We start from the raw sequence: 16,855 nt of genomic DNA, 5'->3' as shown, positions 1-16,855 counted from the left end.
TACCTTCTGCTGGATCCCTAGTCATGTCGGCATCCCAGGTAATGAATGTGCAGATGATGCTGCTAAAAACACCAACTCTGGATCTTCCAGTCAGCTGAAAGTGCTCTACACTGACTAAAAATCCATTATTAAAACATTTAGGAAATAATGGTCTCCCCTCTGGCAAACTCAAATCAATAATAAACTGTTGCAGATAAAAAAAAAAAAAAAGAAAAAAAAAGAGCCACAACTGTGAGCATCTGGTTTCAGGAGAAGCAGGCAACAAGAAGTGATTCTGGAAAGGCTCCACATCAGTCATTCGCATTCAACTCATCTGTATTTGCTTATGGGAGAGAACTCTCCTCAGTGTTTCTTTTGCCAGTCACAGCTAACAATAAAGCATATTCTCCTCGCATGCCCCCACCATTCAACTATCTGAAAATCCAGCTTTAGTTTCTTATCCAACTTGCAGGAACCCTTTACCATATCACATATTCTTTGCAGTGAAGCAGATTTTTAGGAATCGTTTAACTATTTGAAATGCATAAATTTATGTAATAGTCTCAGGCCATAATAACATGTGAAATTACTGATAAGTAAATCATGAACTGGTACAATATGGCCCATGAGGCCCTTCTGCTAAAAAACTCCAAATGCAACAACAGATATAAGTAATTATATAAGTAATTATATTATAAAATTATAATATTGCTTCATTTTACTTTCAGGATTTAGTAAAGAAAAGAGAGGTTATTTTAAGATACATTACTTTAATTTGTATTAAATATGTTGTTTGGAAAACTTTTGATAAGATGGTTAATGATTGCTTTTAATTCCTACAACATTCTATTTTTGCATGTTTCAGGAAAAGGAAACAAGAAACTGGATGAGGCAAAAGAAAGATATCAAAAGGTTGCAAGGAAGTTGCATAACTTGCATAATGATTACATTCTTTTGCTCTGTGATTCATCAGACTATGAAGAATACTTCAGAAAAACGCTCTTACCAGGACTGTTACAGTATCAACAAATTGTCATGGAGGAGTCTGTTGAAACATGGTAATAATATTAATTTGATCAGTCAAATTTTCATTTTTGAAATTTTCTACCAAATACTTTTTGTGTGAGGATATAACATGAATACACTGAAGAAATTTGGGCTGGCTGTGGTTGTATGTGGATACAATCACAGCCAGCCATTTTGAGATCATGCCCCTTTACTGTCACAAAAAAATGCATGGCCTGTTGACTGGTGCACTTGTTGCCTGCCTGGCAACCCAAAGGTCGCGGGTTCGAATCCCGCCTCGGGCTTGGATCATTGTAAAAAAAGCAAAAACTTTGGCAGGTGCATTATGGCCACAGAAGCCAATGCGTCAACAACAAACAAGTTGAAAAGACTGGTGCACTTGTTTTTGTTGACAAAGCTATCTAGATGCACAGCTTTTTCAGGAGCCACGGAGTGGAACTTTATTTATTGCTTAAAAATTGTTTTTTTTTTTTTCTTTTTTTTTTTTTGAACTTTTGATTTTAAATTAGTAGTACCATTTGTGTTTCTCCGATTAAGTTGGTGAATTTGTTCATTACTTGATTTTTGTAATTTCTTTAGAAACCACAGGCAACTTCTGTCACCATTGTTATAGTGTTAATATTGGTGCTACTTGGAGATTTTTCTGTTTCACTTTGTAGCAATATAATCATTATCAGAAGAGGCCCAGAAACTATAAATTTATACCAATACAAACTTTTGTTAATTATTCAAATTTTTTACGTAGTAAGTACCATAATCTAAAAGATTTGTTTCTACTGCCATTAAATAAGCAAGATTAAAGTAGCATATCCTTTACAATCTCTTAGTTTAATGTATTGTTTTTAAATTAAATTTAAACTAAAACATGCCCCAGACTAGAGCAGCAAAGCAAAGGGATCAAAATGGCAGGATTTCTTTGGTTCAGGGGAAACTACCGAAGACAGTTCACCAATGAATCAGGATTATGTTGTGTTTTACTTGTATTATTTTTGTGAAGCTACCTCTAGCAGGACATAATATGGCCATAGGTGATACCTTTTTGTGTGTTTGTTGCAAAGAGTTTGAAGAGGTTAAGCACAAACTGTGTTCTGATGGGATTATATGAAGACTTGAAGAACAGGGTTGAGGACTTGAAGAATTAAAAGAAAGGGATCTATCAAACATTCAGCTGCCCACCCCAATACTTGAGCCCATATTCCAGCATCCAAAGACATTTTCAGCAGTAGAGCTACTTTGTTCCACAGGAAGTATCTATTGTTGGTGACTCAATTGTCAGAGAAATTGGGAAATGTATTATGTAAAAAGGACATGTGTAATAGGACCAGGGTATGTCTGCCAGGGGCTAAAGTAGATGACATAGAGCAGCTGTCATCTTTTAAGGGCACAAAAGGTGATGTTGTTATTGTAATGTTAGTACTAGTGTTATCAAGAGTGGGAGATCTGAGGATTTTGTTAATAAGTACAGGCATTGTTCAGAAAGAGTCTTGAGTTAGGATTGAAATTGAAAGTGTCTGCATTCCTGCATAGACACGATAGATGGGAATACATGACCCTGGGGAGACTGTGCAAGGCTCATCAGGTAGAATTTTTCTCAGCATGGTTTGTTCTTGTTAATAGGAGAGACTGTTTTTATAGGGATGGGATTCACTTAAATAGAAGGAATGAAGAGTATTTGGTGATTCTGTCTAGGCAGTGTTAACGCATGTGGCATGGAGAGCCTTTCATCTGTACAGACACTGGCCCGATCTTGATGTTAATGCTCTCAAGCAAGAGTACGAGAACAAGCAAAAAATCTACCATAAAGCCATCGCGGAGAACAAATTAAGGTCTTGGAAACAATTGGTTTCCCAAGCAGGGAACACTGACCCCTGGGGGCTCATATACAAGATCTACAGGAACAAAATTTTCTGCAAATATATACAATATAGGGCTGACCGGGCTAGCCAGGTGGGTAAAGTGTTTGCCTGGCAACCCAAAGGTCGCGGATTCGAATCCCGCCTCGGGCTTGGATCATAGTACTGCAAAAACCTTGGGAGGTGCATTATGGCCACAGAAGCCGATGCGCCAACAACTACCAAAAAAAAAAAAAAAAAAAATACAATATAGTGCAATATCAAAACAGTGAAACATATGACTGGGACTCAACAGTTGAGAAAATCATTGAACGCATCTTTACCAAAGATGATCCCAATTTTGACAATTTGCATCAAATTCAAATTCGAGCAGACAATGCCACTTATGAAGGTACCCTGGACATTAATCTTTTCATTGCTGTTGAACTTGGTGCTGCAGTGGCAAGTTGAATTCTAAAAAGTGTCCCAGCCTTGACTTGGTAGAAAATTCAGTCATCACCAGATCTCATGAGCTCTACCCTAATATTTTGTTAAATATTTACAAGTGCCTCTTGGAAGGCATATTCCCCATTTTTTGGAAGCAGGCACTGCTCTAAATTATTTAAAAACCGGGAAAACTTAATTCAGGGAAAATCAGTTCAGGTCACTGCCCAACACCTGTCATATTCAAAATTTATAAACAGAGGTTGCCCACAGGGGTCAATGCTAGGACCACTCCTTTGGAACTCCGTACTTGACCAGGGGCTCACCAAAAGCTTTGACATCTGCATCAATTTTGCCAATGCAGACAGCTTGGTAATATGCATTGCAGGAAGATCTAGGGAGGACCTTTTTGAGGACCGAGCAAAGATTTTCCGGGATGACCTTGTAAGCTGGACCCTCACAAATAAATTAAAAATATCAAACACAAAAACAAAGTTAATGATCTTCAAAAACAAGTTGAATTACCGTAGACCCTGTAAAGTGCTCATTCATAGGAAGAAAATTCCACTGTGGCACAAACTAAACACCTTTTCATCATACTGGATGACAGGCTCAGTTTCCAACCACACATGAACAGTTTAGCAAACAAAACAAAAGCCTTCACCGCAGCCATCATCAGGATCACCCGTTCAGACTGGGGACTCACCAAAAGAACTTCTCTTTACTATGAAGTTGTGTTCTTGCCAATTGCCTCCTATGCTGCTGGGGTCTAGTTCCATAGGGTCACTAACAGTAAAATCAGGACCAAACTCCTTTCCATGCAAAGAACCATGCTGCTTGTGACACATCGAGTACCAAGAACAAATTCAACTAATGCTTTGCAGGTGGCGCTTCCGTGGGCAGGAGCAGCAGTGCGTATCACACGCTTTTTGATTAGACCGGGGTTCGAGCCCATGAGCCACCAAATATGGAGGATGCAAAAAGGTCAGGGAATGACCACCGCATATCCCCGGAGCAATATGGCCTTAGTTGCTAATGCTCCTAAAAACCAAATAACAAATAACAGCTCTGCAGGTTGTATCAGGGACCCTTCCCCTGGACCTAGACATAGCTTATAGAGGCTGCATCTACAAACACAAAGGACTACCAACCTCACTCCTTGGAATAAATTGCAATCCTGCTACAAATATCAAACAGGAAAAATAAACCTATGGAATAAACTCCTCTCCCTTTTTGCTGGCTAGATGGGATGAAAGTCCCACTGGAGAGGTCACCAGAGTTTTCATCCCGGACGTCACCTTTGCCATGAATAAGCAGCATTGTAATTGGTTTTACCCATCCATGAGCACATCCTACATCCTAACAGGACATGGTGCTCTTAAAGCAAAACTGTTCCAATTCGAACTGGCGACAAACCCTCATTGCTCCTGTGCGGAAGAGGAATCCTGAAACCACATCTTATTGTCCTGCCACAACTACGAAGAACAACGAACAATACTTAAAAATAAAGTTCAGAACATCTCAAAAGTCAATCTTAAAGCTTTAATTGCAAATGAGGCTAACTTTCAAGCCCTTCAAATCTTCGCCAATGACACCTCAGCAGAAGAATGCAGATGCTTCACCACACTGGATAATTCAATAACCCCTGCTGAGCTGTTCCCTGTGTCACCTACCAGCCATCCTGGACTTGAATCCTCTTGATCTCTGAGGTTGTTCACAGATGTCAACCATTGGTGTTTTTTTTTATTTATTTATTTATTTTTATTTATTATATATATATATATATATATATATATATATATTATTATTATTATTTTTATTATTTTTTTTTTTTCCTGCTGGTATTCAGGACTGGGCATCCTGAGTGCGGGATTACTGGCACCACTGGCATAACACTACCATCCAGTGGATACGGGATTTTAGCGCACTATTGAGACGCAGATAGAATATGCTCAGCTCCACTTGGCTTGGGACGGGCAGCAGTTGCTCAGGTGTTGGCTGCTCACATTTCGGGCCCTGTATACAGAGATTCTGTATACAGGGCCCGACTCAGACAATTTGTGGAGATGGACATAGGCCCTGGAGCTGCTAAAAACATGCCACATACGCACACACATACATAAATGCCATTTAGTGTGCATACATGTATTTCTTTTACTTTTTAGTCTGAGTTTTTGCTGCATTTTACAATTTTGTAAGAGAAGCTCCATTTTCTACTGGAGTTTCTTACACAGATTCGAATGATTGTAAATAGAGTGTGTTTCTGTTTATGTATTTTTGTATATATATATATATATATATATATATATATATATATATATATATAAATAAAAAAAAAATAATAGGCAGTGTTAGATGGGTGGGGAAAACTGCTAGCTTGGGGATGTATGTAGACATGTATAGTATCTTATGTAAGGCGGCTCCCAAACGCTTGTTCAACTCCGCTGAATGTTATGTGATGTTACAAAAACTCTGCAAAATGAATGTTACACTGTGATGTTACAAAAACTCTGCAGAAAGGCCAGAAATGTGTGTAATGCTATGTTTGTGCCGTGTATGTGTTTGTTATGTTGTTTAGTTGTTTCTGGCCACTTTGCTATCAGGAAGCAACAAGCATCAGGGTGGTGCGTCCTGATATTCGTCTATGCCGCAAGGAGGTGGGCCACAACTGAGCGCGAACCACAGCAAACCTCGAGTGTCACGTACTGAATGTCGAAATCATTAAAAATATGAGCAAATAAAATTAAATTTAACAGTAAATTAATAAAAATCAGAAAAATTAAAGATAAAAATAAGTAAATAAAATAAAATTCAGTGAAAATAAGTTAATAAAATGGAAAAAAATATAAAATAATAAAAAAATAAAAATAATAAAATAAAAACTTGGGGATACTCAGACTAATAGATTAACTGCAGCTGCTAGCAGAGGCAAAAGCGCTTCTTCCACTGCTGTTGTGCAGAGGTTTGCCTTCAGCCATTGGGTGGTTGATTGTTGGAACAAACCTCCATCTTTCTTTGTGGAAGCGGGTAGTTTGAATAAATTCAAGGAAGAACAAGACAAATTATTGGAGGGGATGGACAGGTGAAATTGGGTTTTTTTTTTTTTTTTTTTTTTTGTTTTTGGCTGACGCTTTATAAGCTTACTTTTTTGCATCATATACCACTAATACTGTTCTTCATCTTCTTAGTACACGCTAGCAATGCACTGCCAGAGAAATGCAAGGTACTGCATATGGGTAGCAGTAATCCCAGAGTAACTTATCAACTGTGTGGTAATCTGGAGCAGTATGGCATTAAGGGCAAGTTAGTGCTATGGTCAGTGTATGCTGCCAGGACAGTTCACAGTGTTTTGCCAATGATATACAGAAGCTTTGCTAGCAAGGATATGGAGGTGATTATCTTTTGTATAAGGCCACGGATAGGCCACATCTTGAGTACTATATGCAGGTCTGGAGGCCTCACTTTAGGAGGGATATAGGTCTGCTGGAACGGCTGCAGAGAAGGGCAACCAGACTTGTGAGGGGAACAAACTGATGCTCTTACATAGAAAGTATTCAGTTCTGCAAATTTCAGCATCTAGAGACTGGGCACCTGTGGGGAGATCTGATTTAGGTGTTTAAAGCCTTGAATGGATTAGATACGTTGAATGTTAATGTAATTCTTCCACTTGTTGAGATTACACATATACGGGACATAAATTCAAGTTGAGAAAGGATGGTTGCTGGATAGATGTGCAGATGTTTGCCTTCTGCCAGGACTTTCTTGATTATTGAAACAGGCTTCCATCTGTTGTTGTGGAAGTGGATGGGTTGAATAAATTCGAGGAAGAACTAGACAAATTCTTGGAGGGCATGTATGGGTGAACTGTGTAGCTTTTTTTTTGGCTGTTTCTATTTAAGCTTGATTTCTTGCATCATTTGCAAGTACTACTGTTACTTCTCTATATCCATAAAAAGCTTATAGCACTCATATGAGTCAGTGCCCAGTTTTTGCAATAAAATACTTCATAAATCCTCATAATGCAATAATATCTGAGATCACGCTGTGTGTTCTCTGCCTGGCAGTAGTGTAGCCAGGATTTTTTGTCAGCAGGTACATTCACAAAAAAAGGCACCAATTGCTTAATGCTAAAAAGTGCCACAATACCAGATTTTGATGTAAAGGGTACCTGCTGACCCTATCCTGGCTATGCCACTGCTGCCTGGCCACATTGACACAATAAATCTCTCTCAACATTAAATTCCACTAATCTCCTTTTCAAGCCATGACTGTTATCAATATTGTTACAAATAAGCCAAGAGTTGGCAAGCTCCTATTACAATGCATTGTGTAGACACCAGGCAGAAAGACATCTCTGACACCAATCCCCATCTCTGAACTGTCCTAACATTATTGCCACAAATTTCCAATCTCATGCTGAAACTATCTCAGCTCCACCTTTAAATTATAAAATCTTGGCATGATTTTACAATAATCTCCATGCTAAAATTATTCTTTGTGACATACTCTAAAGTTTGTTGTGTAACCGCTAGGTCTATTGACTTTTTACCTGAAAAGACCTGTAAAGCATGACTGGAGACAGTTCTGCAGGCTTGAGTTGCATCCAGAAGAGCAAATTGCTATTCAGACAATAGACTTCTTTGAATATGTGCATTACAAACTCAGTGATCGCATACCCACCCCACAAGCATAAGTTATGATTGGTAAAAATGGGCATTTGTATATGAGATCAAGGGAACTACCCCGACTCCCCATTGTACTCGTGCAATTCTCTTTACCTTTGCATATACCAATCTTACTTGTCCTCTTAAATACTTTACAAGGGCACATGGGTAGGAAGGTCAAATGCTCACCTTCACTAAGCTTGCCGTTTAACAAAATCATGTGCATGTTCATCAATATTTCCATTATATTTAAAATGGCCCATTCCTCAATATTTTCTAAGGCTCTTTTTGATCTTTCCTCATGCTGCTTCTGCAATCGCTCAAACACTAACAATTATCAGCATAAGTGATCAGGTTGCAGCCAGTCCTTTCCTATTCCAACAATCCATCCAACTCTTCAGATAGGCCTACGGGGTTGGAAGAATATTCATATTGTGAATTAAGCAGTTGACACCAACCGTGTTAAAGCATGTTGAATTAAAATAAAATAAAATAAACACAAAAAACCAAATAAATAATTTAATATTACTCGGATAAAATGTAAAAATACTAATTACAATAAATACTATTTACGATAACTTTACAATTTGCAATAAAATATACAGAGATAAAAAGTTTCAACGCTTTTATCTCTGTATATTTTATTGTATTTTATTGGTTTTAATGCTTTTATTACTGTATAATTTATTATAAATTGTAAAGTTATTGTTTTTTGTGTTTATTTTATTTTAATTCAATATGCTTTAACACAGTTGGTGTCAACTGCTTAATTCACAATAATCCATCCAACACTATGTTCCGACTGAATGGACTTAATATAGAGCCTTGAGGTGCATCTCTAGTTACCACTTTAAAAACTACTTTAGTATACTTTGTTTCAACCATCCTTTTTGATCTCTAAAATAATTCCTTAAGATTGCACATTGCTGTTTAGAGCAATTCATCCTTCTTTGTCTGGCAAAACACTATGCCACCACAACAGATCAAATGCCCCTTAAAGACTATAAAGATACCAAGTTCTCCAAAGTGTCCTGTATGGTTTGCACCATATACTGTATTGCACCCCCAGTTGTTCTACCCTCCTGCGGAAGTTGAACTGTCTAGAGCTACACATGCCCTTTCTCTCATATTTCTTCTCTAATATATTTAACAAAAGCTGTATTAGCACTTTACCAATAATAGGCAATAAAGCTACTGGCCTATAAGAAGCTGGATCTGTAGCAGCCTTATTAGGACTCTTTAGAAAGGTTCTAACTTTTGCATATTTCCATTGCGAGAGAAAAATATCCTCTCTAAGGCAACAATTAAACATTTCCAATAAAACTTGCCCGTTATTCTTGCTGAACTTTTTTTTTTTTTTTTTTTTAAATACTGGTAATACTCCATCCTTACCAAGTGCTTTACAACCCTTCATCTTGGCCAGGCTAACAACTCCAATTCATCAATCATAAACTACTCCTCATCTTCAGCTCCTTCATATTGATATCCTTTATGATATATCTATCAGTGTCTCATCATGACAATGCCAATATTGAAACTAAAAACAATGAATGCCTGGGTTTTGACCTCTTAGAGGTTGAGATTATCAAAAAACTAGTGGAAATAGCACCAGACAAATTAATAACACTATATAATAACTGTATGACAGAAGGTATATTCCCAAAAATATGGAAAAAAACCTGTGTTAAGATTAATTCTCAAAAACCCTGAGAAAATCCCCTACTGATCCCAAATCATATAGACCAATAGCCCTACTCCCTGTACTAAGGAAAATATATGAAAGACTAATATATAACAGATTAGCTCAGTACTACACAGAAGCAGGTTTACATTCCAGTAATCATTATGGTTTTAAGCAGGGCAACTCTACGGAGAATGTCATGCACCACCTACTGACAACAGTTAAAAACTCAGAGGAGAAATATATGCTGGCAATCTCTATTGACTTTTCTGGGGCATTTGACTCACTCTGGTGGCCTAGTGTCTTTAGGAGACTCCTCCTGGCAAATGCTCCATAAAACCTCTATAAGGTAATAAACAGCTACTTACAGACAGAAGTGTCTCAGGATTGACACACCCTGAAAATGCACATGCTCAAAATATCGCCTGAAAAAACCTAACAAATATTTCTAAAAGGTAATTTGGACATAAGATGTCCACAAATCAAAATTAACACAACTACTATAAAAATAGTAACAGAACTAAAATATCTTGGTGTGGTTTTTGATTCAAAATTAACTTTTTATTCCCATTTGACCTACTTGGCAAATAAAGTGAGAAATTATGCAGGTATCATTGCCAGGATCAGTCGAGCAGACTGGGGACTCAAAAGAAAGACCCTGGCAATCACATACCATGCAATGTTCCCACCAGTTATATCACCTATGGAGCTGGTGCATGGTTCACACCCCTTGGCCATAGTAAGAAATAGGAATAAATTAGAATCATCCCCTTGGCCATAGTAAGAAATAGGAATAAATTAGAATCAATACAAAGGACAATACTTCTCACTATTATTCATCATAGAAGAGGAAAATTATAAAGCCTTTACAACCTTCACACATCAAATTCCCAGCAATTAAACTATAATCAATAGTTAAAATTGCACATGTTTCCCACCACTGCAAGACGATGACTTAAAAACTGTCAGGATAGCAGTATTCTGCATCCTGACAGAAACGTGACATGACAAAACCAGATTGACCTGGGTACCTCCCAAGACTACCCTGTCATGTGTAGGAACCTGGGTCTCACACCAAATAAGTTACCATGTTGGGGAGAGAGATGTACAAGCAGCCAGGGAAGCAGATTAGCTGAAAAATATCAGTAAGCAAGGGAATGCAATGTAGAATGAAAGAATGAATGAATAGGCTGGGCACTGAGTGAAAGAGTGCATTAGGAATTATGGAAAAAGGGAATAAATGTTAGTTTTGGTGAAAGAAAGTGACCCAGCATGATGGAAAGAAAGTGAATCAGTGTTATGGTGATTGGGAATGAGTGGAAGAGCAAATGTAATTGGCCGAAAGAATACAAAGTTAATAATAACTTACATTACTTTATATATACTAACAACACAAACACTATCACTGTATTTTCCCCTCTCCTGCAACTATGCCTGCACCACAACTGAAAAATAACAGTAAGATAGGTGTCCAGAGAGTGCAGTGTAGAAAGCAAGGATTGAACAAATGAAATGGAAGCCAGATGAATGAATGAATGCAAGTGTGTGAGAAAAGGAACACAAAATATAAATGTTACAGTTAAGTATACACTAACAATAGTTTTAATCTTTTATATTCTTGCTTATTTAGCATAATTATTATGCATTAGTATTTAAATTTACATTACACACTATTGCATCCCCCCCAGTGTGTGAGAAAAGAAATGAGTGAGTGGGGTCAAAACAGCGCTCAGTGGGTGGGGGAAGAGGAGTGACAAAATCGTGAGCGTGGATGTTTCTCGCTGATCCTTATTCGGTATGTGTTATGCGTGTGCCATGGAAGGTTTCGTCGTTTGTTTTTAATTTATATGAATAAAATTGAATAAATTTATCAATTTATAAATTGATATGCTTACAAAATTGATAAATCTACCATTTTGCAGTGTAAAACAGACTTTTTTGAGTGTGTTAACGGAAGAAAGTGACTTTATTTGGACAAGTTCTTTCTAACCCGTAGAAAAATATGGCTACGAATAACAAGGGAAATGTGAAATTATCAAAGAAGGTGATGACGTTGGCGAATAAAATTGAGTTATTAACAATTTCTAATGGTGAAAGTGTCTTCTCAGTGGCAAAACATTATAAAATCAATGTCAACAGTACGATCAATCAAGAAATCGGAAGAAAAAATCTGCCATAGTGTCCGTGAAAACATGCTAATTCCTTCAAAAATTTGCTCTGTAACTCATGATGTTAAATGAGAAAAAATGGAAAAGCTTTAAATCTGTGGATAGAAGACCAAACTCAAAATAAAATTCCGTTAAGTTCACTCATTATTAGTGAAAAGGCAAAACTCCTTTATCAACACTTTAGCGAAACTGGTGATAGCACTGGCGGGATATGTTTTTTAGCTATAGCTAAAAAACATATCCCGCTATGTTTGAAAGATTTGTTTGAAATTTCTAATAGATATTACATTTAATATTAAACTGTTTCTTATTTTCATTTTGATGCCATATGCTTGCATTTCACTATGTACTGTACGTAGTCATATTATGAAGGTACCTATAATACATACATAGACAAAATTTTAGACTAGTTTTTCTTATATATTTCATACTTTGGAACGGAACCCCTTTATTACTATGGGAGCCACAACTCAGTATTCGCGGAATTTCTCAGGAATGTAACCCCCGCGAATAGCGGGGGTTTACTGTATATAAAATATAAGAAAAAAGTATAAAAATAGAATGCAAGTAGAGTGAAAATGCAAATTATGAATGAAGTAAATGTCTCTCTCCCACTCCCTTACTGGGCAAAGGGGGAGAGTCTCCCCCTTTTGCCTGGTGGGTTCCCCATGACCAATAACATATCCCACCCCCAGAGCAGGATGGTCAGTTTGACCCTACCAGATTCGACACTTACACAGACCTGACAACGATGATCAATGGAGACATACTGCAGCTCCGTTGCCGACATGTCATTTGGCGATCTGAACCGGGTACTCAAACCTGGTACTCTTTAAAACCCCATCCCCAGGCAAGGGGTGGGGAGAGACGGGTCTCTGTCTCCTCTCCTCCCTGCCGCCCTCGTAACTCACCTGGTGGGCTCGTCTCCACTGACCTCTTTGGGGTTGCTTACTCTATCGTTCCCATCCTTCTACCTGTTTCCCCTTCAGTCTCCGGAAACTTTGCTCAAAGTTTCCGGATGCCGGAAACTTTGCTCTAGAGACTAAACATGGGTTTCACCACTTCAAGCCTCCAATAAGCAAAGTGGTGGTATTTCACCGTTTGATGAAAGTAATCTACCACCTTTTTTAATTAAGGCTATATTAAATCCCATAAAATATTTTATCAGTACTGCTACTAAATGGTTAGATTGCACCATATTAGCCACATCCAGCAGTCTCTTACAGCTACACCTCAAATTAATTTTTGGGGTGTAGAGATAGCACAAGAGGCAAGAGCAATAGCGCAAACGGCAAGAGAAAGCGCAAAAATTTTTGCGCTATCTCTTGCCGTTTTCCTCCCCATAGAAACTGAAATGTTGGAACGTAAAATCGTCTCATTGTCCTAGCTGTGATTCCTGTTATAAACACCGTGTATAAGATCATAGGAAGAATTACGGTTCTGACAATAATGGATTTGTTCTCAAAAAAAAATTGTCCCACTTCCCACTCTTTTAAACTTTCCCGTATTTTAGTGGTGATCCCTCCTACGGGTAGCATGGGACTCTCTCTAAACGGAACTCCCAATATTTGAATCGATGTACCCATTCCCCTAGCAATTTGATCCTAGTCTTGTCTTCGTTTATGTTTAACTCCAACTTCTTACCAAAAGAAGTAACCAGTGACATAAATTCTTCCACAGCATAACTCGTAGTGAGAGTGGCGGTAACATCATCCGCATACACTATACATTTACACTGCTCTGTCGGCTTTGGCAACGGTATCCCCTGAATGGCCTCAGTTCTGTCTATTCTTCCCAGTAGTGGTTCTAGTGCTAACGTAAATAACAAAGGACTAAGTGGACATCCTTGTTTTACTCCCCTATCAATTTTAATGTTTTTTGAAATTTCTCCATTTATCAAAAGTCGTGTGCTACTACGTGTATATAGATTTCTCAGGACTGTAAACAACTTAGATCCTATGTTCGTATCTTTAATTATAGAGAAAAGGTAGTCGTGGTCGATTCTATCGAAAGCCTTTTCTAGGTCGATTGCCACTAACGCTAAATTGTAACTCTTTCTTTTCCAATATTCTAATATATCTTTTAATAGCCAAAGGTTATATTCTATCCGCCTCCCCGGTATACTGTAGCACTGTGTGCTTCTAACTACCTGGGTTACGTCGCGTTTTAGCTTAGTTGTCAAAATCTTTGCAAATATTTTGTAGTCACAATTAGCCAACGTTATAGGTGTCCACTTACCAATTTTCGTTAAATCCCATCCATGCTTCGGAATGAAAGTAGTATAGGCATTTAAAAAGCCTTCGGGTACAACCCCTTCCTGAAAAAATTTGTTAAAGACGGCCAGAAGAATAGGCGCTAACAAGTTCCAAAATTTCTTATAAAATTCAACCCCCAAACCATCCGGTCCTGGCACCCGTCGTAATTTACATGATTTTAGAGCCACAGTTAGATCCCCCATAATTATTTCCCTGTCCTGTAATGCTTTTTGCTCGGGTGTGAATTGTCCAATCGTCCAAATGGAGTTGTCTCTCTCTTTTTTCTGCAAAGCAAGCTCTTTTTCATAGTAATTTACAAAACTATTCATAATAGTTAGCGTTGTTGAATGTGTGTTGTCATCGTCTTTAATTTCCTGAACCGTTTTGGCTAAATTATTTAGCCTTAGTCTTCTTTGGTAAAACGCAGCTGAAGAACTATCAGCCTCCCTAAATTTCAGCTGTATTTTTCGCGCCTTTTCTTTCTCTTCTTCCAATATTATACCGTCAATAATCGCTTGTACTTCCGCTGTTGCCCTTCCATCCCCGCACCGTTGGTAAATTCTTTTTTCTTGTAAGAGATCTTTCAGTCTATTTCTGCGTTGTTCGTTTCTTTCCTTAATTTTGGAGTAATAAAATGATTTAGCACTTTCTTTAATTTTCGCCAACATTTTCCACTCATTTCCACCTTGCTCTACTATCTCTTTAATAACTGTTGTAAAGTCCCAGTCCTCTCTCTCCAGAACTGCTGGGTTGAGCTTCCAATAGCCTTTACCCAGACTAACGTTCATAAATAAATCTCCCTTCCACATTACTGCCATGTGATCTGAAACTTGTCGACCTCCCGCAAATTTCACATGCCGTATCATTGTTATCTTATCCTTCAACTGACTTGTTGCATAAATGCGATCTAGCCTAGTTCCTATATTATTGGCTATTCTCGTGGCCGCTCGTTTCCCCGGATTTTTTTCCCTCCAGACGTCTACCAAGTCCAATTTAGTACAAACCTCGATTAATTCACGAACCCCCTCCTGTACCATGATGCGGGGTACCCCCCCAGAATTTTGTCCATAATGGGGTGAGGAATGCAGTTCCAGTCCCCTGCCATTATAACCCACTGCACCCCCCTCATATAGTTGCCCAGCCCCTGAAACAGAGTTTTCCTTCCTAAAGTGGAATTTGGACTATAGACACAGATTAGTCTAATTGTGCGTCTCCCATAACTCCAATCCACTGTCACAACCCGACCTTCTGTATCCCTACCCGCCAGTCGTACAGTCCCTAAAATTGGAGGAACCACTACTATTCTCACCCCTGTGAATTGATTTGTCCCAAAACTCCAAAATCCTAACAACCGGTATCTGTTTTGAAACTGCTGGATGTCTGCTAAACTTGCGAAGTGGGTTTCTTGTAGAAACCAAATCTTTACCCCCATGTTCATCATAATTTGCCATATCATCCTTTGTTTGTTAATCGCTCTCAGACCCTGTACATTTAACGACATAAATGTTATTCCGGACATTATGAGCAGAACTTTACTAGAACTTCTGCTAAGATATTCCTATGTTCGGCATTAACTTTAACTTGTTACTGGTGAGCAACACAGTGAGATCTCCAACATTTTTGTTTTTAATATTGGAAATAACGAAATCGCCCCAATTGAACTGAATATTAACTACTTGACCCTCCTCGTTTTCATTCCAAAGAAAATTCGGTTCTCTTCGAGTTTTAACAATTTCTGCCAATTCTTTTGTGTTTCCTACTACATTTAACCACTCTATTCCTTTGTATTCCCTCATTTGCATGCCATCTGAATCCAAATCAGACCCCGAAAGTGTTTTGCAATCTTTACCGCCTGATAAAATTGATACCTCTTCCCCCTCTATTTGTTTTGTTTCGGTCTCTTCTTGAATTTCCTCTGTTCCCCCTTTTGCTCTTTTAGTTTTACCGCTTATTTCTTCCTTCTCCCCCCGCTTATGTACATTTTGTACTGTATTTTCCGCTTCCATATCCTCGGTTAGTTCTGCGCGTTCCAATTGTGTTACCGACATATCGTACGCTATTGTAAACGTTGGTGTGATTTCCTTAATCTGCATCTCACCCCTCTGCACTACTATAGTTTCCGCGCTCTCAGCGTTAGGCATATCTTTTGGCGGCTTGCTCGCTTTCTGCTGTCCTCCCCCACCACCAACTCTTTCGGCAAACGTGCGTTCCGGGCATTGAATGAATTTATGCGTGGAAGCTCCGCATTTTTTACAATTATTAAGGCAGTTGGCCGTAATATGACCGGTGCCATTACAATTAAAACAACGTGATTTTTGTATTCTGCTTCCAAATGGTCTTTACCTCCACACCTCAAGCAAACTTTCTGAACTCCTGGGTAATTTATTAATAACCTATGACCCATCAAATCGATGATGTTTGTCACGGGCGTTTTCATGTCAATATGAATTTGCACCGTACCTGTTTCTATGCCTGGCCATTCCTCATATTCTTTCCTGTGAATCTTTACAACCTTACCAAACTTGTTAAAAAAATTCTCGACAGGATTATTAGACATTTCTACCAGAAACCTGTCAATAGTAACCACTTTGCGTATGTTACCAATTTGCACAGGTTTGATCATTACGTTTCTAATAGAAAACTCTTTCAAAACCTTTTCTCTTGCCTCTATTGTTTTCAAGACCAACTGATATTTCTGCCTCGGTAATGGAGTTAATCCTTTTATCTCGTGAACCGAAACAACCTGATTCACTCCCCGCATTACCTCTCTAATTGGACAAACCTTTGTAGTCTGAAACTCCACTGT

At 38.3% G+C, this 16,855-nt stretch overlaps 1 protein-coding gene across 1 annotated transcript in view; it reads left to right on the top strand.

Annotated features, from left to right (window-relative positions):
- FER (tyrosine-protein kinase Fer) overlaps positions 1–16,855 on the top strand; it is a 298,771-nt gene that overhangs the window by 31,722 nt on the left and 250,194 nt on the right. The window contains exon 4 of the mRNA XM_090370126.1: positions 845–1,037. Within this exon, the coding sequence (XP_090226252.1) occupies positions 845–1,037 (193 nt within the window). The remainder of the gene's footprint in view (positions 1–844; positions 1,038–16,855) is intronic.

This window comes from Mastigoproctus giganteus, chromosome 3, assembly GCF_048544385.1.
Source record: "Mastigoproctus giganteus isolate SK-2022 chromosome 3, ASM4854438v1, whole genome shotgun sequence".
NCBI classification, from domain to species: Eukaryota; Metazoa; Arthropoda; class Arachnida; order Uropygi; family Thelyphonidae; genus Mastigoproctus; species Mastigoproctus giganteus.
Note: the sequence above shows the minus strand (reverse complement) of the source record. Positions and strands in the feature narration are given on the sequence as shown.